The sequence below is a fragment of the Gopherus evgoodei genome, chromosome 1 (genome assembly GCF_007399415.2).
Source record: "Gopherus evgoodei ecotype Sinaloan lineage chromosome 1, rGopEvg1_v1.p, whole genome shotgun sequence".
In the NCBI taxonomy this organism is placed as follows: Eukaryota; Metazoa; Chordata; order Testudines; family Testudinidae; genus Gopherus; species Gopherus evgoodei.
This window is the reverse complement of record NC_044322.1, coordinates 324,624,217-324,647,739: the sequence shown is the minus strand read 5'-3', so window position 1 is coordinate 324,647,739 and position 23,523 is coordinate 324,624,217. Positions and strand designations below refer to the sequence as shown.

Below are 23,523 nucleotides of genomic sequence, written 5' to 3'. Positions count from 1 at the left end.
TTTGTTTGTTTTTTATTTTTGGTAGGGGTTGTGGGGAATTGGCATGTTGTGTATATTTTTTTGTCTTTTTTTTTTTTTTTTTTTTTGATAAATCCTAGGCCACCTTTCTTTAATATTATGTCTTGGCTGTTGCCACACCATAATTAAAATTAATTCTCTATTTCTAATATTTATGACTCTTGGCCCACCTCTGAAATCCTTAAAGGAGATCATGGCTACAAAACTCTGGTGTGATCTATGGTTGTGTCCGTCAAAGAATTTTTCCATTACTTTTTAGGCAAATCAAATCTTTTTTTCAGTGACATTTTAAATAATAATAATTGAATAATTCTTCTAGATTTTAGTTTGAAAACAGAAATTAAAATTTAATTTATTGGAATTATCTAGTGTAAATTTGACATGCAGTCCCACACCTCTGATGTTGCAATCAAATTACTAAATCAACATTTAATAAAAAATGTAATGTCAGCATGGCACATGAGGTTGTGGTGATCTTTGCCAGGAGCATCCATACTTTAATAAAGTTTTCTGAAGAACTGTAGAGGATGAGTTCCATGGGAGACAACACCTGGATTTCTCCTTATGCTCCACTTCTCGTCACTGTTTCCCGATCTTTACTGTTTCACATCCTCATAGCTCTGCACCAGCTTTCAACTCTTCTCCTAATGCATGTATACAAACACCCTTTGTTCTGACCGCTTTTCTCAGTCTGTAGTTCCAACAGTCCCTCTGCCAGTGCAGCAGGCATTCTCATTCTTGTCAGATCCGTTCTCAAACCGCTCTGCACCATCTCTCATCTTGCTGTCACATAGTCTTAAAAAAAAAAAAAAAAAGCAACAACAAAAACACCTGAATTTGTAACATTTGTTGATGGTGCAATACTCACGTAATATTTGTTTCTTTCCTTACCCCGGATCCTTGCCTGGTCTGCTTCTAGGTTTTTCTGAGCATGTTCTATGCTCTTTGGGACAGACAAGGTCTTTCTGTAAAGCACCATGCAAAAGTATGGAGATGTATTAGTACTAATAGACTTGTTAATACATGGGTGCAGTACCCAATTTTATAAATCCCTACTAGGGAGATGCAGGACTTATCTGCCTAGGCTAGGATCTAGTTAACAAACTTGAGCAAAAAATTTTCATAAGTTTTCTGTTATCTCGAACATAGAACATTATGCAACTGAACAAGGCTTGCCTATTCAGATACATTACGGAGCTTTCCCTCAGTTGTGGAGGTCCCTTCCTGATGATAATAAGGCTTGCCGAGTTTAGTTGTATGTATTTAATCATCACTGTGTCAATCACAGTATTGATTAACTGGAACTATGTTGTCATGCAAAAAACAGTGGGAGAATTTGTATTTAGAAAACATGGAGTTTCCGAGCTTTCTTTTTTATTAGTATTCTTAACTCTAGCTATATCTGAGGTTGTAGTTTCAACAAATTTCTAATCTCCCTCCATAATTGAAAATGTTTTCAATTTCCTTAGAAGATTTGCCTGGAAATATAAAGGTTCTCCGTTTAATTATATCATAGCATTGTATTCTTCTTTCAAGGTATCTGATGGCCAAGAGCCTGTGCCACCCACAGCTGCGCCAACCTCAGGAATTGTGGGTGCATTAATGGAGGTTATGCAGAAAAGGAGCAAAGCCATTCATTCTTCTGGTAGGTTTGTGGAAACTTTTTTGCTTTGGTGTCAAAGAGTAGGTGTTAATATACTGTGGACCATGAAATGTTAATTACATTTGGGTTTTTTTCATGATGACTATACTGAATTTTAGATGTATAGTGAAACAGAATATGCCAGACCTAGCCACTGGCCCATCTTCAGTAGTCTAGCATACTTCATCAGGAAATGGCCAGTGTTTTGTACTTTGCAGTAATGCTGTATTGAAAATTACCAGTTAAGACTAGCCACCATCTGATGTAAAATCTTAGAATATAGAAAGTGATTACTAATTATGTCTGATCTTAAATGTAATTATTTTGTCCAGCCCAGTGTTTGGTGCAATACCAGATTAATGAACACTGCATACAGGAGTCCTTCATTCAGAAAAACCTTTAATTGCCAGAGAGTCTGTTTCTAACTGAAGATGCATCTGTTAGAACTATAACTATGCTCTTTGAATGTCAGGTGCTGCCCAAACAATAAGTAACTACCATCACTTGCTCATGCCTGCCTTGTTGCAATTTTGTTGTTAATGCTATGGGTACAGCTGTTTTGCTGTATCGCTTCATTTTGCCAAATCTTCCTTTGCTGCCTGCAGATACCCCTACTTTGATATCCACAGATCGCTTTGCAGTTTGATTCTGTGTGTGAACATTTTGATTAGTTTGGTTCTATCTTTGTGTGGGAACCTTCTAATTTTGATGTCCTCTGCAAACTTGATCACTGTCGAATTTACTCCAGAGAAACATCGCAAGGACATTAAGTACAAGGCCATGCCCTCCTTAGCTGATTTAAAAAAATAAAAAAAAACTTCAGCTAATCAAAAAATAATTCTAGCAATTCTGGACTGCACTACCACGAGCAGCAAACAATACTATTTGAAGACTGAAACATACTTCATGCTTAGGTGGATATAGTTTCACCAGGGGCGGCTCTAGGCATTTTGCCGCCCCAAGCACGAAGCTGCGGGACCAGCGGACCCTCCGCAGGCATGCCTGCGGGAGGTCCTCCGAAGCCACGGGACCAGCGGACCCTCTGCAGGCAAGCCACCGAAGGCAGCCTGCCTGCCACCCTCGTGACGCCAGCAGAGTGCCCCCCGCAGCTTGCTGCCCCAAGCTTGGCGTGGTGGGGCATGGAGCTGCCCCTGAGCTTCACACACAAGTTACAAGTATTCCATGAACCACAAGTGCTCTGTGGGCATGATAGAAATACTTTTGTCTGTTTCTGAAGGGAGAAGAAACCCCTTTGGTAGGAGTTTAAATTTGGAGAGGCAAACATCTAGCTTGGTTTTTTCATCTTTACAAAAGTAGAAAACCTAATTTAGAATGTATTTTTCACCCTACCTCACTCAAAGAAAAAGCATGAGGGCAGGAGTATTTGAAAATACATTTTTTACATTTATATTGAAAAAATTTTTGTGTTTTGTTTTGTTTTTCTTCCTTGGAGAAGAAAACACCCAGAACTGGAACTCGTATATTTGGTATTGATAATAAGAGCAGTTTAGTGTTGAGTTTCATTTCTTGTGATGCTAGTAACTTTACTTCAGCTGTGCACCTACTTGATTGATTTCTAATGGAAAGGTCATATTTTTTGTCATGTAAATACTCAAATGACTCTTGCTCCTCTTCTAGATGAAGATGAGGATGAAGATGATGAAGAAGACTTTGAGGATGACGACGAATGGGAGGATTGATCAAAATATTATATTATTATTATATATATATTTTTTAAGGTGAATGAAATACTAAACACTACTTTCTGTCTATGGATTCTGTAAAATTATCATGTAAATGTTCTACCAATTTGCTGTATATTTTTGTTGCCTTTTGCTTTTTTATTAATCTGTGCAATACCTCATTTAATATGTAAAGGTTTGTCATAATCCTCTACAAAGCTACTCCCTATTAATGTGTGCAAGTTTACATCTGGATGCTCAGTGTACATGTGAATACTTTCCATTCCATCAATGAGGGAGTTTAAATGTAATATGTGAGACTGACAGAAACCTTAATGTAATTTAGTTATAATGCAAGAAGGAAAACACTATTTTCATACCCTACTTTTCTGTATCTAAATTTTCTTATTAAAACCTAGTATAGTACTACATTCTTTAAGTGATGCAGCTCTTAGTTTATTTAGCCCCTTCATTTCGAATACAATGCTACATGAATGTTGAGGCTGATTAGAATATTGCACGGTTTTCAATACATCACAACATGGCAGTTGTTCGAATCTTAGCAGTATGCTTTTCGTAAAACTACAAAAATACACAGCTAGTTATGGAAATTAATAACTTACCATTATACTGTAGCAATATTATCTGTTATTGGATAGCAGTGATATTTTGAAGGGAGCTCTCTGTCTGAGATTAAACAGGATGGCTTTTTACTATAGCAATGGTGAAGGCATCTTTGAAACAAACCAGTTTAGTCCTGCTGTCTTTCAGAATGAGGAAGAGCCTAAATTGCTGGGGCTATACTGTAATCTGGCTGTTGCTACAGTCATTTGATTTATTTTTTAAATCAATTTTACATATTTTTTGGGCTGAAGGGTTGCGTTTAATGCTTGCTTCAATAATGTTGGGTTTGAATTCATTTTAAAATGTGTAGGGCACTAGTATACTAATAAAGTAAACTTATGTGATGTTACTTTGCAGTCTTTATGGGTTATGGTAATACCAAACACTAAGACACCAGTCCTACACTTAAAAAAGGAAAAAAAAAAAAAAAGTTGAAAAGCTTATAAATCAGAATATACACTTTAAATATGTACTGAACTTTATTATTGCAATATTCTGTCTGCATACTTTGGCTTTAAGACCAAGAGTTGTGATAAAGATCAAGGACCCTATTCATAAGAATAGTGTTTGACTACATAATTGGAAAATGGGTTTCTTGTTTCACAGCTTTCACCTTTATATAAGATGTACTCAATAGTGAGGTAAAAATTGGAGTATCTGCCTATTAAAATACACTACTCTGCTTTAGCCTGGGTATTTAATGTCTGCAGCTCTAATTATTGTACTTGCAGTAAGATTTAGGTAGAAACTCTTTTTAAAGAACCATATTATCTCACTGATAACAGAATGTTTAGTTAAGTCAGTCGTATTTGGAGTATAGTTAACACATAGTATCTTGAGACTTTCTGACTATAGTCAAGGTACCAAATTGCATTTAAGTTATCCAGAGTTGTATTGACTGAAACCCAGTATTGGCCTGATCTTGACAGGCTGGACCTGCATGATGTGGCTTGGGATTTCTAACCCAGCTATCTAGTCTCTAGTGATCAAGTACTTAATCGAGTGAGAAGAAAAGAATTTAAAAGGTTATGTTGCTGAAAACTGGTGTGAGAGGAGTTAAATTATTCCAGTGATGCTAACTCCCTTCCAAGTGTAACTTAAGCATATAACTTGGGAAATCTCTTCCAAGTGGTCTCATTTTCTTGCAGTAATATTCACTTTGCTCTCCGCTGCTAGAAATACTTCTACTGGCTTTGCTTCTGTAATGGCTTGAGCATTCTGAGTTGACTATGGGTGAGGCTTGGGGAAGCTACTGTCCAGTGGGTTTAAGAATGTCCATATGGAGAATATTTTATGGCTTTGATATAACTTCTAGTATTTTCTCTCTTTTATAGCATTAAGGGCATTTTAAAGTTAAGTGGACAAGGCCCAGATGTTCTCCTAATACATTGCTTAATAGGGTATGTTTAACCCCTGTGGAGTTGAGATTTCTGTACTTCAGTGAATAATTAGCTTTCATCAAGAAATCTCCATTCCCTGTGTTGGGAGAGCTGGAGGTTAGACACTGTATACTTGGGATAACTGTGTTTGATCCATGGATCACTTAGCAAAGAAGGCATTTGATTCTGATCTTCTATAAAAATATATCCACTTTATTGCACAAAATCCAAAGTAGTATTTGCTTAAATCTAGGCATGAAGACTGCAACTGCAATTAAACTAAAATAATGTCATGGCTGCATGTTTCAGTGCTTCACCACTTGCACTGTGGGCAGAAGAGAGTGTTTCATGGCATTGATTCACTATCGCTAAACATTGTAATGAAGGCCTCTCTATATACTCCAGTTAAATGACTGTGTCCAGATAGCCTTAGCAAGTAACAAACTAGCATGAGACTTCTAGTATCTCGACACACTGTGCATAGACAATATCAGCTAGCCACTTATTGTACGTATGGAATTCATAAGAACTTCTCAATCATTCAGTTTTCCATTTATCAAATTGAAATTTTTAGTATGTGAATTTTTGAAATGTACAGTGAATAGGATGTTGCACTGGTGGCAATTCATCGAGTGTAATAAAATTAATTTGACCCAAATACTGTAAAACTGTGTAGTTTTTTTTAAGTGCTAACTGTAGCACAGCTTTTAAAATAGCTCTATGTATTGTTTACACACTTCAAAAGTAATTTCAACTGCTGAGGCAGGACCACAAAGCAGTAAATAGTGCCCTCAAATCTGAATAGTTCTCATGTCTGGAAAGTTGGATTGTGCCACTGAATAAATACATTCTCTTACTCATCATAACACCCCGTCCTGCTGGCAAATGTGACAGCTGCTCAGCGGCTCCCTTGGAAACAAGTGCTGCTACAGGCAAGTGCAATAATGAATTAACATTTCAAGGTCAAACCATTGTGGCTTGTAAATTCAAACTTTGTACCTACTATTGCAATGTTTGAATTTCAGAGGACCATTTCGTACCCCAAAAAGCATAAAAAGAGTTTGAGACCTTTTCTAAATTATGAATTGAATCCTTATCCTTCCATGTTTGCAGTCTCCTGCCTTTCTCTGCTGTAATCTAAACATTTCCATTCCTAAACTTGGAGATCCAAAATACCTTCCAACAATCCTAAGTGTAGGGCAAGGTAAATTCAAGTTATTAGTTGATGTATTTTTAAAACAACATACTAATGTTAACATTCTCTCAATTTAGTTAATATTGAGAAATAAGAATGTTTTTATATTGAATGACTGTATTCACTAGGATTGCTTTCAAGAGTTAAATGTGTGTAGGAGTCTTGGGGTTTTTTTATACTGTTGCTTTTCATCACAACAGCTTTTATCTAATCGTTAGAGGAATGCCTGGTCTAGTTAGTAAAGTTCCCGAAGTTCAAGTGCAGTGATAAAGTCTTATTTCTAGTACAGCAAAAAATTGTTTAAGGGATGTTTGGAAGAAATTAACACTTGCTTCTTTTTTCCCTACAATAGAACACTGTCATGTTACGACATCACAAGACAAGGTTAAGTTATTGTATATTAGTTTCCTGTCTGAAGCTTGCGTTAGGGTGGCAGTGGAAGGGAGAAAGGAGAGAATTGAGGCTATGAGAGTAAAGAATAGAACTTGAACTGCAGTTTTCATTCAATTTGATGGTGAAACACTGGCATCAACCTTGCTTTATATTCTGACCATCTGTTTAGTATTTCTGTGCATGTTTACATAGTTAAGGAGGAAGCTTTTTAAAAAAAAAAAACAAACCTCTTCACTAGGGAGAAGAGGTAATAAACTTCATCAGTATATGCTATTTTCCAATATAATCAGCAGTTGACTGAATACAGTAAGGTTGCTTCATGAATGTTTTATAAGCAGAGATTTGAAAGTAACAAGAACATTGAGAGTAAAATAGAAGCATTACACATTCTGCTTATTTCACTGCTTCAAGAAATTGAGCATCGCTGGAGTTATTTCTGTATAAAGATACTTTTGCTGAATTTTACAGCCATTTGCAGAGTAGCCTAGTAGGTAGAGCAACTTTATGGTGGGTCAGGACACTTGCTTTCTCCTCAGCTAGCCTGCTGTATGTTTGGGCTTCGATATCTTGCACAGCCTCTGTTCCTCACTTTTACCCTTCCCTAAAATGGGGAATAATACATATCTTTCAGACATGTTGAGGCTTACTATGTATAAAGCATTAGGTACTCAGTAAGTGCTGCAACTGTGCTAGTAATAGCTAAAGTTGACTTTCACTGAAAGCCAATATTGTCAATGGTGTACTTTTTAGGAAAGTTATACATCTTGGGCTGAAATTGCTCAGGGAAGCAATGATTCCCCCGCCCCCTGGTTTTGACTGTTTTGATAGTCTTGAATCAGACAGTTTGGATGCTGAACTTGCATTTTGGCAGGGGGATGGGAGGTATTTCTGAGTCCTCCCTGGCTAAGTTGGGAAAATATGAGGGGGAAATATTGGTGGCTACTAATTACAATTTTCTGTTTAGGATGCAACATGGTCTGGAGTGTAACTTCAGAAGGATAAATGTGATGAGACTGTGCAGTAGTGCATAAGATATTCACACATATCCCCTTGTCCCCAAATACTTTTAAGGTGATAAATACAATGGGGATGCAATTTATTCCTAAAAGTGTTTTGGGTGAGGCCTGCCAGCTTCACAACAGCTTGGTGCAATGATACGCAGCAGTTTATAATCATGGTATTGTATATAACTGAAATTGTAAGTAGAAAACTTCTTACTAAACTGCAGTTTAGCTAGAACATTAAAGAGGACACCTTCATATAGAAATTCTGTAATGAATAAGAATCTCCGGGACACGAGTTTTACATCGCATCTGAACAATAGCATTTCCAACCATTTTCCCCCAACTGCTTACTAGGCAGGGTATGGTTCAGTGGAAATCCAGAGAATACTATCTCTTGAAAATAGAACCTCCTGCAGTATTTAGAGGTTTTCTTCAAGTGCTGATCACTTTCTTGTACCAAAATTTCCTTTTACTCCACCACAGAGAAGTTGCAAACAATCACGTTTACTTCTGTACATGAAAATCTCAGTTGTTTGACTTCTTGTACATATATATTCCATTGTCTTTATCCATGTGCCAAACACACTCAAGTATAGGTTCTTTTGGCCAGTAGTGTCTGTTGGGGACCACAGCTGCAGCCTGATTGTCCTCGTCCTTCCAGCCAAGGATGTAAAAAGCTGGGTGATCCTAAATGCCCTCAGTTGCTGCTCACTGCCAGTGTATCAGTTGAAACTTGCAGTCTTCAAGCCTCTTCGCTTGCTGTGTAGTTTACCCATTGTTTTGTAACCTGAGACTTAGCAGTTAATTTCCTTTCCTCTTAAATAGAAATCTTATTTATTTTCCCTGAAAGTCTGATCTGGTAATGGGATCAGTCACAATAACTAAACACAAATCTCCAGGCTTTAAGAATTGTCCTTAATGTCAGTCAGTAATGCCTCTTAATGTGGTCACATTAGATGTTTAGTGTGTCTGGGCTTAGGGGCACATAGAAAAAGATTTATATATTCCTCAGTAGACAGCTTAGAGGAACTCATGAGATGAGGTTGAGTTTTCATTGTTTGTGGTGATGTAGCCATGGTGGTCCCAGGATATTAGAGAGACAAGGTAAGTGAGGTAATACTTTTTATTGGGCCAACTTCTGTTGATGAAAGAGACAAACTTCTGAGCTCCTCAGAGCTGTTTGTCAGGTCTGTGGAAAGTATTCAGTCACAGCTTAAATACAAGATGGAACAGATGGATCCGTATAAGTAACTCATATTTTGAGAGGCTATTCAAAATGAAGTGGCCCACTAACACCTCTGCAGTCATAGGACAAAAAAGGGGAGTTAGTAGGTTAGGTTGTAATAAGCCATAAATCCCATGTCTTTTTAGTGTCTCTAGCAAAGTTAAGAATTTAAGATCCCAGGCTCGTCCTCAAAGGAAACCTGCACTATACCTTCAAAGGACAAGGACTGAGGTCAGATATGGAATGATGCATTTGTTTGCCCACTGGTGCTATGGTAATTTTGTCTTTTATCATTTCTCTGTGTGAGTTTATGCGAGAGCATAATGATTATCTGGTTTCATCCTACAGTCAGCTCTACAGGAAACTCACAGATCTCCACACTTCAAAACTCCGTAACAACCCCAAACACCAAGCAATCTGTCATCTACAGTCAGGCACTAAGATACCTTAGAATGTGCTCTGAGGAGAAAGTCTGGGATACAGACCTTAGCACACTTAAAACTGCCTTTGGCAAACAAGGATGCTGCACCAGAGAAACAGATTTCATCATTGAACGGGCCACTTAAATAGTCTGAGAGGGAAAAAAACCCTCTGACTGCACCCTCCCTGGTTATCACCTACCAGCCTGCACTGGAAGCCATCGGGGATATCATAGGATTAGAGGGACTACAAAGATCTAGTCTAACCCCCTGCCAATGCAGGATGTATTGTCTAACCATCGAAGACAGATGGCTTTCCAGCCTCCTTTGGAAAACTTCCAGTGAAGGAACTTTCACAACCTCCAGTCCATTCCATTGTCTTACTGTTCTTACAGTTAGGAAGTTTTTCCTGAGATTCAATCTAAATCTGCTGTGCTGTAGTTTGAACCCATTGCCTCTTGTCCTGCCTTCTGTGGCAAGAGAGAACAACTTTTCTCCATCTTTTTAATGGTAGATTTCAAGTATTCGTAGAGTGCTATCACACACACCCCTCCTTTAATCTCCTCTTTTTCCAAACTAAACATATCCAGTTCCTTCAACCTTTATCATTAAACAATTACAATACGTACTTAATGGGGACTGCATTCTGGAAGAGAGCTTTCCTGAACCCCCTCTTCTGGTCTTCAAATAATCCCCCCTCCTGCCAAACTCATCGTCAAAAGCAAGCTGCCCACAGCGCCAACCCCTCCCATAACAGATGGAAAACCTGCAAACATATCTCCAGTGCTGTGATCAACACACACACACCCCACATACATACACACACAATACACTTTTCAAGATCCATGGGTCCTATGTGTGCCTATCACGTGTACCTCATTCAGTGCACTCATTGCGCCAATAACTATGTGGGTCAAACAAGACAATCCCTATGCTCTCGAATGAACTTGGACAAAAAAATGATAAAAGAATAAAACACTATCACCCATGGGTGAATATTCACAAAACATCACTCCATATCCCCCTTAGGCCTATACAAGAGAGCACCAAAGATTCTACAGGAGAAAGTCATCTGCATCCATCATCTTGGCTGCTCACCCGCCCTTCATGATCATCAGGGCAGCAGGTTTGCCACTGTTGCCACCACAGATGTCAGTGACAGATATATCCCTGCTGGGGAGCCCACTTAGACAACCTTCAAACACAGGACATGTGGGCTCTTCAGGAAGCCCAGCTTCCCATAAATAGCTTGCCACAAAGGGCCATTCATCAGTTTTCTTCCCAGTTCGAAAAGATTGAACAAGTGAAATCATTACAATAAGCCATTTTATATATACACAAAGGGGAGTATTTCCTTATAATGGTTCTTGGGGTGCCCAGGACGATGAGAGAGAAACTTGCTTATGCTTACCTAGCCATCAGTGTTAGACACCCAAACTTACCTATATTTGCCGCAAAGCCATGGCCAAGCATTGATACTTCAAATAAATAATAATTAATTTTCACACCCTGGATGTTCTTAGAAGACACTCTTTCTATTCAGATAGAACTAAGCCATTTAAGATGGTCCCCAGATTGGTCATAAGTTATAGGGATGAGTAAAAGATCAGGCCATACTTACACAGACGCTGTAACTGGATTAAGCTGTACAGTAAAACCACAGAGGTATGGACACCTCAGGAATGGAAGTGGTTCGTAACTGAAATGTTCGTAACTCTGAACAAAACTTTATGGTTGTTCTTTCGAAAGTTTAAAACTGAATATTGACTTCATACAGCTTTGAAACTTTACTATGTAGAAGAAAAATGTTGCTTTTAACCAGCTTAATTTAAATGAAACAAGCACAGAAACAATTTCCTTATCTTGTCAAATATTTTTTAAACATCCCCTTTATTTTTTAGTAGTTTACATTTAACACAGTACTGTGCTGTATTGGTTTTATTTTGGTCTCTTCGTCTCTGCTACCGTGTGGTTGCATACTTCCGGTTCCAAATGAGGTGTGTAGTTGACCAATAAGTTGATAACTCTGGTGTTCGTAACTGAGGTTCTACTGTACTATCAGTTAGCCAACATAGACCCAGCAGGGAGAGTGAAGGTTCAGTCTTTGAGAGTGCAAGCAGCTTCTGAATTTCTTCGAGAAATGTTCCACACTAGAACTATGTAGGCAGCTTGTTGGGGTTCAGTGCACACATTTGCCCAGCATTATTCCAAGTGTCAAGATCTGATGGTCATTTTGGTAGAGCTGTGCTACAATCCTTGTTTAGGTAGACTCCTACCACCTACCTCCTGTGGTCTGGGTCACTGCTTTTAAGGCACCAGAAGTGGAATCCATGTGACAAGCACTGGAATAAGAAGCTGTTACTTACCTTACTGTGGTTCTTTGAGATGTGTTGTCCATGTGTATTGCATTTCCTGCCTGCTATTACAGAATCTGATAAGTCATGGAGGAGGCTAGTGAAGGAACTGAGAAGAGATTGGGTCGCCCTGCTCTTTATGCCCTGGTTGGAAGCATGAAGACACTCAAGGCGCAGAAATGGCCCTCAACAACCACTGCTGGGCAAAAGAATCCAAACTCAGGTGTGTAGGATGCATGTGCACCGGCAGTAGAATATAGGTAAAGATGAAGAACCACAGTTACTGTGAGGTAAGTAACCATTTCTTCCCTCATCAACCCTAGCCCTGCCACATGGCACACACATTAAGGGCCAGACTTTGAAAGTCCTTTCTATGTATATGCAATGTATGTGTCGGGGGGCAGGGACAGAGTCCTAAGGAGAGCTTTCCCCTCCTGCCCGTGTGGTCCATAGAAAAGGCAGGCTGAATTTGACTCTGTGCCATGCCTGCATCCCCTTTCACACTGGCCTGCAGAGCATGACTGGCATGCGGCGGGGGCGGTCAGCTACTCTTCTGTGTCTCCTGGTACAAACTCAGGGGTGGTGCATCTCTGCACTGCCCCTTGCCAAAGTCTGTGCCTATATGGCATAAAACAGCTTTAATTGTAATTCCATAACAAATGCCTCAAGAGCTGAATTGAGTTGCTGTGAGCCCATGTATCTAAATTTGCTGACTTCTCTGGCTATTCTAGAGGAAGAATGGTCTGGTGGTTAAAGCACCAGTTTAGAACTCAGGAGACCAAAGTTCACATTTCCTGCTTTGCCACAGATTCCACATGACCTTGAGCAAGTCATTTAAGACTTGTCTACACAGTACTTTAATGGGCACCATCAAGGGGGTAAACTCTAATGCACACCAATGTGTCACATGCTAATTGGTCCATGTGGGCCTGCTGGCATGCACTGAAAGTTCCCTAGTCTGTGTTAATGCAGGACTGCTGGAAATTTTTAGTGCATGCCAGGAGGACCCACATGAGCCCACTAATGTATAAGACACTGGTGTGCATTACAGTTGACACCTCTGCTGGAGCTCACTGGAGTACCACGTAGACAAGCCCTTACTCCTCTCTGTGCCTCAGTTTCTTATTTGTAAAATGGTTAATAGTATTTAATTGGAAGTGATGAATTACGGGTGCTGATAAATACATTGGGCTATGAGACACTCAGATACTGTGGTAAGGGGAGTACATTTTTTAAAAATTTAATCTGATTTCATTAACCTTAAGCACATTTATTCATAGAATGGATCTTACCTAATGTTTTTGTCCTTTCTTGCTACTGGGTCTCATTCTCAGAAACAGCAATTATTTTTAGGCACCTCAAAGCACTGCAGGGTGCCAAACCATGCAGATAAACTAGGCAGTTACATTATCCATGTCTGTAAATACTACATCATGCTCCAATCAGTTTGTTGGGTGTCCAGTAACTTAGAAACCTAAGGCTGGTTGAGCAAACATTAACGCCTGAGTCAGGCCACTTTGACCTGTTAAAGTTTTTACTTTCATTTTCTGACATTTTTCAAAATCCTTCTCCCAACTTTCCTGCATGAGCAGAACCCTGGAGAGCCAGTTGCAGTACATTTCCGAGTGCATTCAGTTTTACTGAACTACATGTAAAGATGTGGAGTTTCTGTGAACCACGTTTTTGGCTTTCAATTATAGAACCATTGCTAATCCTGCCTGCTTATAAGTGAAATGGACTCTCTGGTTTCTCTAGCAGTTCATGTCTCAAGCCACTATACCAGATGTCCCTTGGTATGATTGACAGTATCAGAAGTTGTGTACAATACAAAGTTTAAACCTCAAAATCTTCGGTGAGGATGATTCCCTCCTGCTCAAGGTTGTGATTGTTACAGAACCAGTATTCATCTAACTTGTATCATCTCTTTCCATGTCATTGAGCGCTGTATATGTAATAAATCAGACTTTTCATTGTTGGGCTTCCATGAACTGTTGCCAAAGTTTTTCTTCCCCAAAGATAAAAGAGCAACATCACATTTGACCAGGTCTAAATCACTGAAGGATCAATTCCATTTCTGAACCCTCTAACCACCACAAGACAAAAGCAAGTGGAGGTGGTGCATCTAAAAACTAAATGGCTTCTGGAGGTTTTTAAGTATAGAAGGCATTTTGTTTATAGGATGGATTTAATACTGGCAGCTCTGTGTGGATCAGCCCCTGCTGGTTTCACCTTACTGCCTTGCCTGTGCTTGTCGTTCCTGGTTTGAAAGGGGCCATCCTGTTTTCATCTCTATGCATGCTAAAGCTCTGGCTTTCTTTGAGCAAGGGCAGCCAATAGTTCTGAAGTGTGTGATAACATTTTTGCTGCATGACGACAGTCACAATCTATAATCCCCAGCCTCTCAGATCATCTTAGGACACTAGGGGAAAAATCATTCTGGCTAGGGCTCAAATTAGATTGATTTTTCCTTTTACATTCCAATATAGTTTCCTACCTACATTTGATACATTAAATATTACAGTGGCATGGTAAAAAGGTGCCTGGTCTCTGTTTCAACTGAACAGCTTGATCTATTTGGTACTTCAAACTGTCAGACTTGCTATCAGGGCCGGTTCTAAGTTTTTTGCCGCCCCAGGCTCAAGTGGGGGTGGGGCTCACAGGCGGCATTGGAAGCGGAAGGGAGTGATGTCACCTTCTCCCAGCGCCTACAGGGCTTTACCCCCTCCCCCGCCCAGCCGCGCAGAGAAGCCCTAATATAAGGGGCGGCACAAGGCAGTGCAGTAGCCAGTGCACACATGAGGTGGCGCAGCCCCGGCTGCCCAGCAGGACTCACCCTCTCCTCCCCGGGTAGCAGCTGGGCCCTGGCAGCTCAGCGTCCTGGGGCTGGGGCTTCCCCTTCCCCCTGCAGCCAGGGGCACAGCGCCCTCGCCCCATCTAAGTGGTGCACCTCCGAGAGCACAACTGCCCCCCTCAAAAAAGGATGGCCGGAATGCTGCCCCTGGAAATGTGCCACCCCAACCACGTGCTTGCTCTGCTGGTGCCTAGAGCCGGTCCTGCTGCTATATATTTTGAGAACCAGTTACAGAATTTATTAATCTTTCTGAATAATTTTCTGTGAACAGCTGCACTGTCAATTTAGAGACCGGGAGTTCTTCCAAGAACCACAAGGGCAAACAAAGCACTTTAAATCTGACCTACTGGTTTTGTTATTACTAAGGCAGGGAGGTTCTAATTTAGTAGCATCTATTTTGCAATACTGGAGAAAGAAGAGGAAAATAAAATATTTGGCCAAGCCTTCTGTGCTGCTAACGTAAGGCAAACTCGCAGTATGCTCATGCCCTGTTCAGGAGAGCTCTCAAAAAGGAAGATTATGTATATGTTAGAGTTTTTAACCCATTTTAATTACTGATAAGCCTTTGCACTTCTGTAGCACTTGCCATCTCAGGATCTCTAAAGCATTTTACTAACACTAATCAATTAAGACTCAAACACCCTTGTAATCCTGTACAGAAGCAAAGCAGCATATTCCTTGTTTTACAGATGGGGAAAACTAAAGAACAAAGGTTAAATGAATTGACCAAGGTCCCAAAGAAAGTCTCTGGCAGAGTCAAGAATCAAGCCAGTTTCTCCTGATGCCCTATGCTACTCTTTAACCACTGTGCCATCCATCCTTGGAACCTTCCAAAGCAGCACATGATTAAAACTATTAAATTAAAATGAAATGCTTGTGCTGCCTTGATCAGTTAAATTCTTGGACTGCTGTACTGATGGAATGGAAATTTCTGTGCAGAAAGAATCCTTCATAGTGTTTTATTGCATTTATCTTTTTGGCATGTGTGTCTGAATTTAAAAATTTGCTTAATTGGTGTTATGCTTTAAGTACAAGCTTGTCAAAAATTGGTGCTATTACCATGTGCTGAGAATTCCATTACATGTTTCCCTCTGTTCAGTATCTATAGTGTACTGCACATATCTTTAATGTTCTTATTAATTTGCATGATAGGGCCTGGGAGCCCCAGTCATAGATCAGGACCGCATTGTATTAAGCACTGTACAAACACAGAATCAAAAGACAGTCCCTTCCGCCAATCAAATCAGCTTCCAACCAAAGGTTAAGATGAGACAGCAGATGGTTACAGAAAGACCGACAGGGAGTACAAGGAAACAATGAGACTATATTGATCAGCAGGAAATTCAGTGGGCTCAGCACACAAGCAGCCTAAGTAGATGTTATATTAGGGTGTCTCTGCGTTTTATCAGCATTTCTTTTCCTCTGTATGTCATCGTACCAGAGGGAGTAGGGCTAACATACAGGTTACAAAAGTTAGCATAGGAGCTGGGAGAGTATTAAGGAGTCTGCACACTATGTACAATTAAAACAATCAAACTTATCTGCAGCGCATATGAGCACTTGGCAGACTGTGTAAAACAGAAACAAAGGCTGGAATGACAGGAGTGATAAGGGGTTTTGTTGCATTATCTTACGCAGTGCCCATTACACACGAGTATAGGAATGAAATCAAGGTTCATACAAACACCATCCTTAACAAGGATACATCGGGGACCCACAAGTTCATACTACAGTTTTGGCAACTCTTTCAAACGACAAAACATTTGCCATTAAGAGCATTTGTAGCTGCCTATTTATCTGTCATAGATTTGTGTGTGGATCTAAGTACTGTCAAAAGAGAATATACTTTAAAAGGGGAAATCAGTTATGACTTATTCTGAATGTTGCAGACTGGCATGCTGGGAAAATACTGCAGATTCTTCTCTTGAAGGACAAAAGGGTTGTTAGTTTTGGAATAGATTATTTTAGGAAATTTTGTAACAGATCATATATATATTTCTCTCCTGAACCATTGTGTTTATATGTGACATTAGTGAATGTACAGCAAAATGTCTCTGATTTCCCTCCTCTTTCCTAATAAAACACTTTAAAGAGAATAGAGAGAGCAAGCTTTCCTAAAAAAGAAAACAGTGAGAACTGCATTAAAAGTAGCTTACTTCCCCCCATCACTACTGTAACATTTTAGTCAGTGTTTGTTTGTTTACAGCAGCAGCTTCTGTTTCACATCACTTCACTGGCTATGGGAACCTCTTGTTTCGAGTGACAATTCAGTCTGTCAGAATCAAGATGCTCCACCTCAAACATACCCCAGGGAATTGAAGATCTTTCACTGTTGTGTATTTTTATCATGAAATGACTCTCTTCTAAAGTGGTGTGAGGGTGTCTGACTTGCAGCACTATCAAAGATAGCTTCACTCTTTGTTTCTTTATCAGGCAGGTTATGTGGGAAGAAAAAAGCAGCTTGATGAACTTTTGATTTGGTCTCCCTCAGTTAATAGTAAAGTCATATTTTCTTTACCTCTGTGAATTTACTTCTCATATGCCAGGAATAATGCCAGGTCAGATTAAAAAAAAATTTTTTTGCAATATGCTTTGCCGCCGGACGCAGCTAAGCCTAGCACAGATACTTACATACAAAGAGTGACATCGTATACAATAGGCTGAGCACAAGGTGATAAAAGAAATCTTACACTTTTTTTGTGCAATGTATTTTTCTGAAAGGAGTAGTTAAATGGAAAAATATTGCATGGCAAACATTGAGGAAATAAAGCCTCTTTCACGTAAAACAAAAGTACTTATTTCCTGAAATGTAGTGGAAAAAGAGAAAGGGGACACTACTGATTGTCTTCGACAGTCGTTGTTGCAAAAATGGGAAGGGAAATGAGGAAAAAATAGAAAAGTGCCAGTAGCTAACCAGGTGTAATCAAAGACACAATGTAGTGGTAAGGTCAATGTGAGGATTTAGAGCTTTGAAGTGGGAGGTTATTTATTTGTAGTATGTTGCACACTACTTCCTCACGCTACTACTTTAAAAAAAAAATTCTTTGGTTGATGCACACAGGAGCCCTGGAACAATTTGTATACTGGGGGTACTGAGAGCCACTGAACCAAATTGTAAACCCTGTATATGATGGAAACCACTTCAAGCCAGGGTGCAGCAGCACCCTTAGTTCCAGCACCTTTCGATGCACAAACTATTAGTACATCAGGTTTCAACTTGTTAGAAAAACATCTTGGAATATATCATGTTATCATTCATTGAGCAGAATTCTCTTAATGATTTCAATGGGGAGGCCTGTTCCAAAACTGATGAGCTGAGCTGATCCAGGGAATCTTGCCAATGGTAACCAAAATGTTTGCATCTGAAAACTTCCTAGATCATCTATATTACCATTTTAGGATGCAGATGATGATATAGATATGGCTGCAACAGCAGCTCCAGTCTAAACCCCAATTTTTAATTTCTTTAACGCTGTCTTTAATAAATTATCTGGTGATTGAACTGCCTCATGGTTGTTCCTAGTTCAAAGTTCCAACCAAATCAGATGAGCTGCATTTAAAATTGTGATGGTCTCTATAAAAGTTACGTGTTCCTGTTTCAAAAAGGGGTCTAACATTCTGTACTCAAGTAACTTGCTTTAAAATGTCAACCTTACTATGGGCTAAGGCCTCAGGGAGGATTCAATGCCTTTGGCATATTAGGAAAGATTGTTGTTTTAAAAATCAGAATGTTATGAATACAGTGAATGCTTACAAGGCAGCAGCACAGAGCTTATCTCAAGACTTGGAGCCAGTCCTCTGAAAAAATGTGGCATTTCAGGTTATACATTCATAGATAATTTTCTAAAATTCTCCCATCATCCCAGTGCTGCAGCTCCACCAACAGCAGTTCTGGTCTACGCTGACCCTCTCCCCACCCCGACACTTTAACTCCTTCATCAAGTCTAGCTCAGCACCCCTACTAGTGCAGTGGTGGGAGAATTTCAGAGAATTGGCAGCTCAGGCAAGGCGAGGGAGAGAAGTTCTGGGACAAGCAAAAGCAGATTAGGGGTTTGTGGGGCCCTGGGCCCACCCCTTCCACCTGCAATCTGCCTCACCTCCCTCTGGTGCTCCTGCGGGGGAAATGGGGTTGGGGCATGGGGGCTTCCCTTGCTCTCCTGTAGGAGCACCAGGTAGGCAGGGAGTGTAGGGCAAATCCTCATGCCCCGATCCCACTCCCCAGGAGGAGTGCTGGGTGGGCGGAATGGGCTGGGGTGCAGGGGTGTCCATTTTTCCAGGGTGCCCCAATTGGCAGGGGCCCCTGGGCATGGGTCCCTTTGGCCCAGTGGCTAATCCACAGTCTCTCAAATCTTCAGACCTTTGGCTGTCCTACAGCCCAGATATACACCTGCTAACAAGCTTAGACGTGGTACTCCAGTTACTCACTGCATAACCCTTTTCTCAAGTTGCAGCTGTATATCTATCCTGGGGTGAAGACATTAGAGGAGTTCCAAAGCTGTAACTGAAGCGGCAGTGGTTGGATGTTTCAGAACAACTGATATCATTGGTCTGATCATGTCTAATTACATTGTGCAAAGAGGGTTGGGCCCAATTAGTATTTGGATGGATGACAAGTGTCCTTTTCTTTTTATGGGCCTGTTCAGTTCCCATTGAAGTCAATGGGATAATCACACATAACATATACTCAAAGCACTGCACAGATAGTAACTGATCAATCCTCCCAACACCCTGTGTGGAAGTGGGTGAATATTATCCCCCTTTTACGGATGGGGAAACTAAACCAGAAAGATGAAGGGACTTACCCCAGGCTACACAGTGAGCCAATGGCAGAGCGCAATGGCTTGTATATATTTTAATTGCTGCCCTAGAACTCCAATGATGCGTGGACATTAGGGGGTTGATTCTGCAGAGTGTTGAACGTTCTGACAGCAACGCATTTAAGGAAGAGCTTAATTTTAAGCATGTGGGTAGTTAATGGGACTGCTCATGTGCTTAAAGTTAAGCACATGCTTAATTGCTTTGCTGGTTCAGGCCAGAGGACTCAGCACCTGGCAGGATCTAGCTGTGTATAAAGAAAATATATTGCTGAAGGCAAAATATCTTGTAAAGTTTCCACTGATAGCCCCTTTGAAAATGTTATTGGAAATACAAATAATTCTGATACTGAAGAACTTTGAACTAAGAATGTCACAGCGTAAGGATGACTGGCTAGTCTTTGTCTTCTTTTGTCTGCAAGCCCTTTCATCTGCAGACTCAGAGATGCTCTAATTCCAGTCTTCCATGTTTTTTGGAAATCTTCTCATGAACATCATTCAAGGAGGCTCAGTTCCTGCCCACCCCCAGCCAGGATCTGCATGCTACCCTCCACGTGCATGTACACAGTGCAGCACAAGGAACATGATATTAGCCAGAACTTTACGTGAGGCTACACCCATGGGGTTAAAACAGAAATTATGAGATTTTTAAAAAGATGTGAAATAAAATCACATGTACCCTATAAGCTGCCTTTCTGCCTATAAACCTCAGCCACCTTTCCTGGACTATCAAGTAACGATGGCCTTGGCTACACTTGAGAGTTACAGTGCTGTTGGCGGCTTTATAGCGCTGTAACTCACTCCCTGTCCACACTGGCAAGGCACATACAGTGCTGTATCTCTGTGGCTACAGCGCTGCTTGTACTCCACTTCCCTGAGAGGAATAAAGAGAATAGCACTGCTCCTGCAGCACTGGGGCGTCAGTGTAAACAGGGAATAATCTTAGTACGCTGTGACTGACCTCCGGAAGCTTCCCATAATCCTTTTAAGTGAAGGTCCCGCTCTTTGTTTTGTTGTGAACTCTGGGACCCGCTTATCAAAAAAACAACACAGTCCCTGTGTGCTGTGAGTGAGCAGAGGCAGGGGGTCTCCCTTTGGAACGCCCACAGCTAGTGTTTGCTTGAGGAGAGGGGGAGGAGGAGGGCTTGAGGAGAGAAGCAGTGCAGCGGGCAGGAGGGGTCCATTTCAGAGGGTTGCTTATCTGGTCTGTGAGACAAAAACCAAACAGCTGCTGTTTGCTTTCAGTGAGTGAGAGAGGGGGAGGTAGGGGGCTTGAGGAGAGAAGCGGCAGGGCGCACGGGAGGGAGAGGGGGGTCCGTTTCGGGGATGCTGCTTATCTGGTCTGTTTGCTTTCAGTGAGTGGGGGGGGGGAGAGGGTCAGAACTTGCAAGGCAACTGCTGACAGAGTGTCGGCTCCAAAAAGCCATTCTCTCTCTCTCCCCAATGCGCCCTGTCACACTCCACCCCACCCCACCCCACCCTTTTGAAAAGCACGTTGCAGCCACTTGAATGCTGGGATAGCTGCCCATAATGCTCCGCTCCCAGTGCTGCTGCAGATGCTGCAAATGTGGCCAGGACAGTGCGCTGGTATCTGTCAGTGTGGACAGACTTCAGCGCTTTCCCTACTCAGCTGTACGAAGACAGGTTTAACTCCCAATGCTGTACAGCTGCAAGTGCAGCCATACCCTCTGTAAAAGCTAAAGGGCCAGCATCTGCCAACATTGCTCACGTTATGTAGTACTCTACTCCTCCATTTCAATGGGGTCGCACTAGAGAAAGGTACTGCTAAGTGTGAGTAAGGGTGGCAAAATCTCCTTACCTTCCTTATTCATGCAACTGCAATATCTCTGCTCTTCAGTGGCTCAGTCATTTCAACATCAAATGACAGGAAAAAGTAATGTAAGGCATTCCTAATGGAGTGTTGTGTGTGAGTCAGCAATTCTGCACCTAGATCCTTCTCATTCTGTTACAGTCCAGGCAGAGCAATCTTGGTTACCTTGTCAGTTTTTCCCTTCAGTTCTTACTCACATGGACTATCCATTTGATTCCAATAGGGAAAGGTTTGCTAGATTAGACCCCTTTTACTACGCAAGTGCTTGCTTTGCTTTGCTTTGATTGTGATCAGACAGGTGGTCCCACAGCAGCACCACCATCATCCTACTACGAATCTCAGGAAAATCAGGTGAGGAACATACTTGCATTGCTGGACTCCCTTGTAAGGTACTACAATCAGCTTCAAGGAGAGCAGATTACTCGATATAGTGCAGTTGACCTAAGGATCACATTCTTTAGAGGTCAAACAGGAGGCCATCAGCTTCCAGAGGAAACTATTTGCCTGCCTTGATGACTCAAGGGAATAGTACAGAATGTGACCTAAGCCTGCGAGCAGGAAGTGGGCCCAAGGAAAAATACAAGCTTCTGGTGCTGCTTTTTCCCCATGAGATTTTGAACTAGACAGTAACATAACTGCCAATATTTCACTCATGTGAGGCTTTCAGACCCTTACATAAACTCTCAAGTCTCATTCTCACCTTAACAACATCTCCCAGAATGTTTTTGTGTGCATTCATTTGGTGCAAAAGGGTCTAGTTAAATGTAAGCAAATTATTCTCCAGCACCATTCTCCCTTCCAGCACTCTGGAAGGGAGAAGACAGCAACATCAATAGAAAGAGCAAACTTCTTCAAGGCAGGGAAATCATCTTAACCTTCCCTGCAGCTGGGTGGCAAAATATTAACTACGTGTGCCCGGAAACCTTCCTGTCTAGCACATCTGTGAACAGAGGGCAGGATTTGCAATTTCTCCCGCTGAAACAGAAATTTAGGTAGACAGAATGTAATGCCCCAGATTAGAATTTGACCAGGACACAAGGTAACACTTCATCATGAAGAGTGCCGTGGGATCTTGAATGACTGTAAGTGATCAGGGCCGCCTTGTTTTTACATTTTATCTATAATTCTCACCTTTGCACAGTTGGGCCCCAGCACTGTGCAGCCATATTGAACAACTTGTCAGCAACTATAAGGGTCCATGTCTGTTTGCCTGCCCCCATTATAGCAGTTAGACTAAATGAAGTGTTTAAAATCATGGATAAATTAAGCAATGTTTACTACTGACCTCAAAGCTGAGTATGTGTTTTCTTGCTTTTTCTTCCCTTTTTCAGGTTTTCCATTCCCTTCACACAAACACTTTTTTTTACCAGCAACTATCCCTCATTTCTTTTTTTCTGTTTGTTTTCATTTTCTGTACATTTTTTCTCCCTTTTTATTTTCTCCTCTTCCTCTCCCTGTTGGCTTATACACTGTTTGCCTTTTCCCTTTCAACCTCCATAGCTTTCTTTACCTCCAAATTTCCTATGCTGCCCTTTCCCTGAACCCTGCATTTGTACTTCAGTCTACTTTCCAAGCACTGGCTTGCCCCCTCCATATTTGCCTGCCATTTCACTCTAGCTTTTACTTACTTCAGAATAGGTTCCTGGTGCAAAAGATCTTGGGCTCGCATGCCTCGTCCTGGTTGCAGTCTGTGTTCCACTGTAAGGTTGCCATATTGCGTCCACCCTTTAAGCATCCTGATTTCAAACCTCCATGGGCTTGAGGGAGGCTGTGGATTGTGCCTTGGGCCTCAAAAGCCTAAAGAATTGTAGAGGTTTCCAAAGAGTGGATAATCAGACAGACCATATTTATTGTGATACTGAGGCAAAAGGGTAAGTCATGGAAGGAGCCTCAGTCAGCTATCAATTGCTTTTGAAGGGGTTATAATATATATTATAAAAGCAATTAGAAATGGAAAAGATCCATTAGTTTATGTTGTCTATCCTCCCTGCCAGTGTACGAGTATTGTTCACAACATAGTATTATATGCTTAGTCCATTCTGATTTATTTAACTCAAGCAGCAACCTGTGTCTTTCACCTCCTGCCTAAGAA

At 41.0% G+C, this 23,523-nt stretch overlaps 1 protein-coding gene and 1 long non-coding RNA gene across 4 annotated transcripts in view; one reads left to right on the top strand and one right to left on the bottom strand.

The window, feature by feature from the left end:
- WASL (WASP like actin nucleation promoting factor) overlaps positions 1–4,414 on the top strand; it is a 73,542-nt gene extending 69,128 nt beyond the window's left edge. For all 3 annotated transcript variants that reach the window (XM_030549161.1, XM_030549162.1, XM_030549160.1), the window contains exons 10-11: positions 1,555–1,663; positions 3,299–4,414. In XM_030549161.1, coding sequence (XP_030405021.1) covers positions 1,555–1,663; positions 3,299–3,360 — 171 coding nt within the window. In that variant the 3' untranslated portion in view covers positions 3,361–4,414. The remainder of the gene's footprint in view (positions 1–1,554; positions 1,664–3,298) is intronic.
- On the bottom strand, positions 260–23,220 carry LOC115644572. The gene is made up of 3 exons (XR_003998533.1): positions 23,060–23,220; positions 910–983; positions 260–813 (listed from the first exon to the last, which is right to left on the bottom strand). It is a non-coding gene; the product is annotated as an uncharacterized LOC115644572 (long non-coding RNA).
- Between the last annotated feature and the right edge of the window lie 303 nt (positions 23,221–23,523).